This window comes from Streptopelia decaocto (assembly GCF_964273445.1).
Source record: "Streptopelia decaocto genome assembly, chromosome: 2".
NCBI lineage: Eukaryota > Metazoa > Chordata > Aves > Columbiformes > Columbidae > Streptopelia > Streptopelia decaocto.
The window spans coordinates 130,788,651-130,798,984 of NC_138655.1; the positions used below are offsets into that span (position 1 = coordinate 130,788,651).

The 10,334-nt window shown below is 51.5% G+C and overlaps 1 protein-coding gene across 1 annotated transcript; it reads left to right on the top strand.

The window, feature by feature from the left end:
- Positions 1 to 716: 716 nt before the first annotated feature.
- SP8 (Sp8 transcription factor) lies at positions 717 to 3,507 on the top strand (the record flags this gene model as incomplete). Its single annotated transcript, XM_082044992.1, has 2 exons — positions 717 to 945; positions 2,029 to 3,507. Exons 1-2 carry the CDS (start codon positions 925 to 927, stop codon positions 3,505 to 3,507), a joined length of 1,500 nt encoding a protein of 499 aa, XP_081901118.1. The 5' UTR covers positions 717 to 924.
- Between the last annotated feature and the right edge of the window lie 6,827 nt (positions 3,508 to 10,334).

Sequence of the window (10,334 nt, forward strand, 5' to 3'; positions counted from 1 at the left end):
TTTTATTTGTTAAACGGAGTTCCCTCCTTCCCCCACCCCTTCCTCCTTCTGGGCTGGCCTGTCACGCCTTCTCAACAGGCTAAAATCACTCAGAGCAGCTCGCAGAGAGAAACGCGACGTTTATGGTAACCGTCAGCCTTCAGAGAAAGCAAGCAGTTCATTAATTTACTTCACTCTTACTTCAAAGTATGATAATGTACGTTACCCCCTTAATCAATAGATATGATTTACAGCCAATATCCCCACGACATGGAAACGGGCCAAAACAGAGGCCGAGAGGAGAACAGTGGCCTGAAGAGTTTCCCCCCCACCTTGCTGCGACAAGGACCCGAAGAACGGGGAGAGGGAGGACAGAGCAGAGGGGAGCGGGGTAGAGGGTCCCCGCGGAGAAATTGGGTGCTTTCTCACTCTCCCGTCCTTGCCATAATAACAGTAACGATGAGACGATGGTGATATAAATATCCAAACAAGACTAAATTTTTCCGCGGAGAAAAAAAAATAACCTGTTGCCAGATAACGCGCACGGTGAGGGGAGGGGGGCGGGTCGGGCTGGAAAGAGGAGGCCGGGACGAAGCAGCCCGACCCGGGGCGGGGCCCCTTGCGGACCGGTACTGGGACCGTGGTCCGCGCTGCTCGACGACGTGACTGCGTGAGGTCACCAGCTCCGTCGAGCCCTCTCCGGGGGTTGTCCCCTCTCCGGGGGCTCGACGGCGCTGATGACCTCACGCAGTCACGTCGTCGAGCGAGGCGGCGGGAGCGGGGATTGGCTGGCGGCGGCTCAGCGGCACTTCAAAGCCGGCGAGGGAGCTACAATTGTGGTGGAATGGGCGGAACTGATCATTGTATTGCACACCTCTAAAAAAAACACTGCCTCTGATTTATCAATATAAAAAAGATCCTCTGAGAGGAGGGCACTTTTGTGTGATGGCAACTTCACTTCTAGGGGTGAGTCTAAGGATTTTTTCTCTTGCTGGTTTAATTAGTTTCTTTTTATTGTCGATTGGAGGGGGTTAAAATAACCCCTGTCTTGACTGGGGCTATCAGTCTCCTCTATTCAGTTTTTCTTTCTTTCTTTCTTTTTTTTTTTTTTTTTTGACTTAAGTACAAGTGAGTTTAGCAGAAAAGAAAGAGCGAGAGGGGGGAAAGAGGGCAGAGTCACTTTTCAGTGAGCAGGAAAAGGTTTTAAGGGCATTTGTAGAAACAACCTACAGCGCCTGGGCTGTGCTATTCCTGTGCCCCCGGAGAAGTGGCCTTTCTTCTTTACGTGTGACTGCTGGAAGGAAAAAAAAAAAAATCCAGAACCCAAACCCAGAACAATCGTTTTTCGCGGCCAATTTCTAATTTGCAACAGATTGTGGCTTTTTATTTCCCTTTAAAATAACACAGCCCGCCGTGTCCAGCAGGTACGTTGAACTTGTGTATACATACATATATGTACATATGTTAAATTTATATATATATTTAATTATCGTTGATACGTATATGCGGCTTTTTTTTAAGGAAGCGCTTTTTTTCTTTTTTTTTTTCTTTTTTTCTTTATTTCTTTTTTTTTTTTTTTTTCCATAAGAGTAAATTGATAATCCTGAAATTCTATATTTAAGAAAACAGCATTACTGGCCTGAGGACCGGGGATCGTCCGGGTCCCGGCGAGTGTGAACAGGCTGAAACGTAGCTGGCGCCGCGTCGGTGGCATTTTTAAAGCTACGGTATCAGACGCAACTTTTCACTCTTTTTTCCCCCCATTTTTTTAACCCTTCCTGAACTTCTCCGCGGGAGGAGGGTTGGATGGTGAAAAAAAGCCCTGGAGGGTGCTCGGAGACAGAATCGCCGTGTCGGCTCCGGCGAAGGAATCCTCCTGTGGGAGTCGCGAAACTTCGCTCCCGGGGCCGGGCGGCGGAGCAGAGCGGAGCGGGGCCGGGCGGCAGAGCGGGGCCGGGCGGCGGGCAGCGGGCAGCGGGCAGCGGGCGGCGGCGGGGCCGCTCCGTCCCTGACCCCGGCGGGGTGGCCCTCTCCCCTCTGTGCCCGCAGGAGGAACCGCGGGTAGGCTCCACGCCGCTGGCCATGCTCGCCGCGACCTGCAACAAGATCGGCAGTCCTAACCCCTCGCCGTCCGCCCTCTCGGACAGCGCGTCCTCCTTCGGAAAAGGCTTCCACCCCTGGAAACGCTCCTCCTCCTCATCCTCGGCGGGCAGCTGCAACGCCGTGGGCTCCGGCCTCCCTGGCTTCGGCGTGGCGGGCGCAGCGCGCAACGGCTCCTCGGCGGCAGCGGCGGCGGCAGCAGCGGCGGCGGCGGCGGCCGCTCTCGTCTCGGACTCGTTTAGCTGCGGCGGCTCGCCGGGCTCCAGCGCCTTCTCCCTCACCTCCAGCAGCGCGGCGGCTGCCAGTTCACCCTTCGCTAACGACTACTCCGTCTTCCAAGCTCCGGGCAGCGCCGGTGGCGGCGGCGGCGGAGGCGGCGGCGGAGGGGCGGCGGGGCAGGAGGCGACGACGCACCAGCCCGTCTTCATCTCCAAGGTGCACACGTCGGTGGAGGGGCTGCAGGGCATCTATCCTCGGGTGGGCATGGCGCACCCCTACGAGTCCTGGTTCAAGCCCTCGCACCCGGGGCTGGGCGCCGGCGAGGTGGGCTCGGCGGGCGCCTCCAGCTGGTGGGACGTGAGTGCCGGCTGGATCGACGTGCAAAGCCCCAACGGGGCGGCCGCGCTGCCCGGCTCTCTGCACCCGGCGGCCGGCGGGCTCCAGACCTCGCTCCACTCGCCGCTGGGCGGCTACAACTCGGATTACTCGGGCCTGGGCCACTCGGCCTTCAGCAGCGGCGCCTCCTCGCACCTCCTGAGCCCCGCCGGGCAGCACCTCATGGACGGATTTAAGCCGGTGCTGCCCGGCTCCTATCCGGACTCGGCCCCGTCGCCGCTGGCCGGCGCCGGGGGCTCTATGCTGGGCGGTGGCCCCACCGCACCGCTGGCCGCTTCGCCGCGCTCCTCAGCCCGCCGCTACTCGGGCCGCGCCACCTGCGACTGCCCCAACTGCCAGGAGGCCGAGCGGCTGGGGCCGGCGGGGGCCAGCCTGCGGCGCAAGGGGCTGCACAGCTGCCACATCCCCGGCTGCGGAAAGGTCTACGGCAAGACGTCGCACCTGAAGGCGCACCTGCGCTGGCACACGGGCGAGAGACCTTTCGTCTGCAACTGGCTTTTCTGCGGCAAGCGCTTCACCCGCTCCGACGAGCTGCAGCGGCACCTGCGGACCCACACGGGCGAGAAGCGCTTCGCCTGCCCCGTCTGCAACAAGCGCTTCATGCGTAGCGACCACCTTAGCAAGCACGTCAAGACCCACAGCGGCCCCGGCGGCGCCGGCGGCCCCGGTGGCGGCGGCCCTGGCGGCGGCGGCCCCGGCGGCAAGAAGGGCAGCGACACCGACAGCGAGCACAGCGCGGCCGGCAGCCCGCCCTGCCACTCCCCGGAGCTGCTGCCGCCCCCCGAGCCCGGCCACCGCAACGGCCTGGAGTGACGGGCGGAGGTTCTGGGCCGCTACGCCCCCCCGCCCCCCGCCCGCCGCCCCCCCGGGCGCGCAGCCCTGTGGCGGGGACGCGGACACGTGAGTAGCCGGCGCGGTTCCGCAGGGACCGCGGGCAGCCCCGTCGGCCGTCCCGCTGCCCGCCCGGAGCCTCGCACGGGGAGAGCGGTACTGCCGGGCGGCGCAAGGCCAGCGACGGGGGCAGGGGAGCGACTCGGGAAGGGGCGGAGGGCCACGGCCCCCTGTGGGTCAACTCCCGCCTCCCCTGCGCTTCGCCTTGAGGCCCCCCCCTCGGGTTGCCTTTAGAGTGGAAGAAAACACGTTCGCTGTCTCTTTCCTGCTGGAAACCCGCTCGCACCGCCTCCCGCCGCCGCTAGCGCCGGTACAGCAGCAGAGCTCCGGGAGCGGCGGGCGGGTGGGCCGGGGCTGCCCCGCGGCGTGGGGCTCCGACGGCAGCGCCCGCTAGCCGCGGTCGTTTTCCCAACGGAGCTGGGACTCAGAACTGCCCTCCTCTCGTTAACTACTGAAAGCCCTTCTGCTCCCCAGGACCGGAGCGGCCGTGTGCTTCCCCTCCTCTCTCCCCTCCGCGCCTTTTTTTTTTTTTTTTTAATTTTAACGAATCGTTAACTCCCCGAGTCCAAATTTCATTTCGTTTGCGAATGCATTTGTATAATTCCCGTTTGAATAGGAATCGCGAAATACGCTGAAATAATTAGGTCAAAAGTCGTATTTTTTTTATCTCCAAACAAATGAAGAAGCACCGTGGGTTTCAAGCGAAGCTGTAGTTCCAATGCCAAAAAGGGAGGTGGGGGCGGGATAATAAAATAAAATATTTGTAAAATACGTCTGAAACTATAGGTTTGTACAACCGGGAATCGTTCTAGATTAGCTAACAATTAAATATAACTCCACCACTGTACCGGTGTGAGGTGCAGTTGTCCAGGAGACGATTTTGTATAGTATTTTTCTTGTAAATTACTTCCAGTAAATATTTGCAAATATATTGAAGTACACTTGAGCGCTTTTTTTTTTCTTTTGCCTTTTTTTTTTTTTTAATTAAATTTCTTTTCCTGTCACTAGAAAGCGTTAATGTTGCAGTCCTGGTTCACTACATTCTTTTTCTGGACTCGTTCGTTGAAGAGTACATCAAATCGCACTTCATGATATAGGTTTTGCTTGAATATTAATTTAGGTAGGCATACAACTGTAATTAAGCAAACAATATTTGATAAATGTTGAATGACATTTAATTTAATGGAGCATGTACTTATTTGCATTTGCTGGCAGTTCAGGTATAGTTACAGTGAGAGTTCTCCTATATTTCATAAAGTGGGTTCGCCACGACCCATGTATTAAATAAACTGTCCAAGTGAAGCTGAACTAGCGTTGGCCTATGTGTATTTCCTGAAAATAATATCGATATATGTTAATAAACACTCCTGACACTACATTAGCAGTTTGCAACGCTGCAAACTAATTGTCTCATTGTAATGTTGAAATAATTTGGATATTTCACATTGAAATGGAAAGCCCTTCGCTGGAACATTTTAGATTTGCATTTTAAATGCATGAGATGTAATTGATTTTTATCTGTAATATTTTAAATGGTATTAATAAACTCCAGATAAAACATTCTATCTTAGGTCAGCCAATTGTTTTTCTTCTTTTTAATCCCATCGTTATAGACAATGATTTACCCTGAACACATACAGCATGAGTCGTTCTCTAGGGTTTCAGAGAAAAGGGAAAATACAACGAATTCAATTCCGTTGTAAATTGTGGCACCTAATAGGAGCTGCTTTGAGGCATTAAACCGAAAAAGTTGTCAGTCTGCTTCGTGCCTTTTATAATGCACTAGTAGAGGAAACTAAAGGAAACGCATGAACACGTGTGGGTTTTGTTTTTCAATATTTTTCTCAAACTAACGATACGGTGCCTCTCGCAAAACGGACGGTGTATGAGGGGTTGCTTTGCATATACCTACTCCTTGAACTTTATTTTTGCCATCACACCAGGTCCATTTAATATTGAAACGCTAAGAGTCACTATTGCTTTAAAAGATCAAATAAAAAGTGGTCCGCCGCTTTTATCTTCACGTGACATGTTTGTGGCTGTGGGCGATGCTAATTGCCGTAGTGAGCGCTAACTTCTGCAGGTCCCGGGGGTAGGAAACTTCACGGTTGTGCGCGAAAACTTCCTTGTCCGGGGGCGTTTTCCCCGCAGGACTGGGCACCGGGGCTATTGTAAGGGCTGCGGGGCTCTGCCAACCAGCCGATCCAGCGCCACCACCCTTGCTGTGTTATTTAAACCTTGTCCATAGCTGTCCCTGAACAACAATAAAAACAATATTGTGAGGGTTTTCTAAAAGCTGGTGTCTTTCACTCGAGATAGAAAAGTAGTTACGGCATTTGTTCAGTGTCTTGGCAAAAAAATCCCGTTAACACTTTCTCATAACAGTGTTTTTTGTGCCTGTTTTTTTGAGGAGTCGTGGGGGAAATATTGCCCCTGTTCGAAAATCTAGTCTCTTGGCCATCACCATAAGGAGGTGATGCTCACTTTCAGGGTACTGAAAAACCAGGGCTCGAGCGTGGGATTTGCATAGCTGAAAGATCTGTTGTGCATACATGTAAATCTCATAATTAGCGATAACCTAAACAGCAGGCAGTAAAATGTGGAGTACAGACGAGTCAGCTCCAGATGCTTTGAACATTTTGTTTTTGTGCGTGGTGCAGAGATTAAAAGGGGCTTTAAACGTGCACTGGAAACAGAAATTGTTCTGGTTAAGCTTCTCTGGGCTGCATTTTGAATTTGCTTCATTACAGATACAACTATCAACAACTATCAGAGGCCTGCAAAGTTTCCTACTGAAACAAAATAACTGGTGTTTTGGTTTTTTTTGTTTTTTTTTTTCCCCAGTGCCACGTAAATGAAGTGGCACAGCGACACCAGATTTCCCCAGTGGGAGCGAGGGCCAGTGTTTCTGTTACCTGAAGGTTTCAGTCTTGATGGAATGTACTGAGGACCAAGTGAAAAGGAAAGTGAAATGGAGCAGTAGGTAACTTCTATTACTGCTTGTCTGATATCTCCCTGGAAAGAAAGCGCTACTAAAATGTCACTGGCCAGAAGCTTGCTGGTTTGTTTAAGGCACTGGTTACTCCATCTCGGGGTGGTCTGGCAGTGGGATAGCGCTGGCGATAAAATCATCCTTCTCCCGAGAAGGCGCGTGTGCATCTGCCACTTTGGAACTGCCTGTTTGGATCCGGGCTGTGTGAGAACACACATATTTTTTCTTTATTTTACCAGCAAACCTCAGCACTTGAAGGCTGAATAGCTCCTTTTTGTATCTGATTTACTTTTACTAAACCCTTCCAGATAAGGGCATTGAGTGGTTTGATAGGAGCCGGGAACTTGTCTCTGCGTTTGTGCAGATCAAGGTAGAGTTAAACTAGTTTGCTGACCCACAGGTCAAACCGGTGTCCATCAACTTACCTTCCAACTGCCTTTAGATGATTGTGGCCATTCCCGTTTGCTCTCTGACCTTTTAAGTCTCTCCCCTTCAAGCCCATAGCAATGTCTATCGAATTTCTTGTCCTCCTTTTCCCATTATTCCGACTTTTCATTGTCATTTTCCAGTTTAAATTTTCAATAGAGTGGTGATGGGAGATGTGCACAGCTGAAGCGATTTAAAACACCACTTCATTTCTGCCTGCTGTAGTGACTTTCCCACTACTCTCGGCCTGTGCCTGCCGAGGCTAAACAGTGATCAAAGGATGTTTGCTTCTCGTTTGGTTCCAGTCTAGGAATGTGAAAGCAGAAAGCAAGAAATGAAATCTCAAACACTATTTGTGGATGTGACGGCTAATCCAGCCGTCAACACCTTCACAGCTGTAAAGACAGCAGAGTAAGGATACGTGATGCACTCCAACAAATCTTTCAGTACGAATGGTTGTAAGTATGCACTTGCCAAAACCCGCCACACTTCAGTTACATTCCATGAAGCAACCTCTGGTTTAGCTTTGGGAAGAAAGAGCTGGGGAAAGGTGTGAACAAATTTCCTCAGACTTTCACTATTTTTATAATAAAGGGACAAAACTCTCTTGCTATATTGGAATAACCTTGCATTTCTTAGCATAAATCAGGGCCTGCTTTCTCAGCTCACTCAATTGCACTTTGTTTTGTTATATTAAAGATATTTTTAAAAAATTAGTGTTTCCACAGAGGAAAGCACATTCTGCATTATCTGCTTTAAAACACAGAACACCAATTTTTCAACTGTTGTGTGTGTGACATGTTTTCAAGCTAGTTGGCTGTCATGTGCTAAAGCATATGGAGAAAATGTTACACCTCAGAAAAGTGGGCATTGAGAAAACTGTGCCATTTAGGACATTTACTGCATTTCCAGTTCTATAGTTTCCTAACTGCCACTTGGAATTATTCATTTTTTTAAAAAGGAATTAGGGAACTAGGGGATAATGACAAGCAATACTGCATAGGAGCCTTAGTGTGGCACTCTAAATACAAAGTAACTTCATTTTACGCTTACGGATTTTGAAACAAACTGCGGTCCCATATTACTTCTTGAGTTGCGAACAATTCTGCAAGAGGTGTGTTTATATTGCCTGTAAGACCCAGTAGAGGCTGGGTAATGGACCCATCTCCTGGGGAGTTACTTCGGTCTTGGCATTTGGAGATTCCTAGTTTTCAGCCTGAGCGATATTGCTCTGCAAAGTGCAAGAAGCAGTTACGGAGCACCACAACTTTTCTGGGTGAAGCATCAGTCGCCGCAGGGCGACAGTGCTGCGGGGCAGCCCCTGCTCCCAGCTGGGCCCCTAGGGCTTCCCTTAGGGTAGAGAAAGGAGAAGGGAAGATTGTGCACTTATAACACAGAAATTCCTCAAATAGTGACACAGAAACTTTGTCTCCGGTTAGGGAAATACCAATGGGAGGGAGGGAGGCTTCGTTTGAACGGCTTTTGCTCCTGGGAAGTTGTAACGCCATGCAAGTTTCCTCCGGGGGGACAAAGGAAATTATTACTTTTTTTTTTTTTTTTTTTTTTTTTTTTTTTTTTTTTTTTTCGGTAACACACTGCACGTTACACCTGATCACATCTCTTGGGACAGGAGTCTATGTACGCGTGTGCCTATGTATTCGGTGCGATCTCCAGATGCCCCCCGCGTTACAAGCCTGCCTTCTGGTGGCAATAAAAGCGGCCACTCGCCCAATCCCGTTGCTCTTGTGAGGCAGCCTTTGCACCTTACCTACGCTTTCTCCGCATGACTGCAGGGCTGCTTCTCTCGGGAAGGGGAAGCTGCCTCCGATCCCCCCCCATCCCTTTTTCTGCACCGGCTCGGACACAGGCACACAACCCCCCGCCCCAGGGGTGCAGGGGCGTCGTGGCCCGTCCTGCCGTGGGCTCGCAGCGCCACCCGGTGTGTGCGCCCCGTCGGCGGCTTGACCCGCCGCCCGTTTCCACCCCCTGCCCCGGGGCTGCCCCGCGATTTGGGGACACCGAACTGCAGCGGCGGAGCCGTCTGGGCGAGCGGCACATGGGGGAACCCTCGTCGGTTGCGCGCAGCTCCCCGGAAGACCCGTGTGATGCCGGCAGGGGCGGCATCACACGTGTCCTCACACAGGGCGCCGGTGTGTGTATGTGTGTATTTTGCAGGAATATCGTCGCAGACGAGAGGCGCTGGAGATGCGAAAGCAGCCACTGGTTTAGTTGTTTCATCCTCGAATTCTTTGATAGCTGCTAGGGAGGAGCTGACAAGGTGACAAGGGCTTTTTGCTGTGTTACTAACTCATTCCTGTCGTTTGATCCTAGCTCGGAGGAGGCTCTTTGGAGAGGTATATTGGGGGGCCTCAATCCCGAAGAAACGCTTCAAAGTACTTTCCTATATTTTGTAAACTCAGCTTTTCACGGAAGCTCGGGTATTCCCTGCACCGATTTGGGGTGCGAAAAGCACGAAGAGTATTCCTGCCGATTAAAGTTGCTCCGCACTTAATTACCGCTGCTCCCTAGCTCGTAGTTTTATTAGAAAACCTTTTTTTCTTTTTTCTTGATCAAAAGATCAAAGGGTACAGTATGTTATTAAATTCTTACAACCCCGTTGGCAACCGATTTGAAAAGCGCTAACCGGGGAGCCGGGCAGGCTTTCCCCGCGCTGCAGCCCCGTGAGAGGGACAGGCGGCGCCTCCCGGGGCTCGGGACTTTTGGGGAGGGGGGAGAGACTGCGGCGGAACGGGCACACTGAGCAAAAGTGTCCTCTTGTAAGAAAGGTGACCGTCAAGGGAAATACCTTCAGCCTGCAAATGTGGTGTCAAAGTACGAACGCCACCTGCTTTCCTGCATCCGATTGCAAGAAACAGACGATCAGATTTTGGAGGAAGAAGTTTTAATGCTCAGAACTGCAGGGGCTTTCCCCTCTTCACTGCTGCCCCTTCTTACACAACCTTCGCATGTTTTTAACCCCTCAGTCGCCAACTCTCATCCACCCTTCTGAGATTTTTTTTTTTTTTTTTAGTGTTCGTACCTGAAAATCAGATATGAATGTCTGGCAACAGGTATGAGGATTTTCTTCTTAATTAAAGTAATCGATCTGGTGTGAAGTCGTTGCCTATCCCTGCAAACCTTGCCTCAAACAAAACAAAGCAAAATACCCCAAACGAACAAAAACAAACAAACACCCTTCCTCCTCCCTTTCCCCAAACAAAGGAAGCCTCAACCCACCAAACAAAGGAGAAACCAACCCTGCAAACAATTCCCTTCTCATAGCTGCCGCCTCGCCTCAAGCAGGGAAAAACTTGCAATCCACAGTTACTCA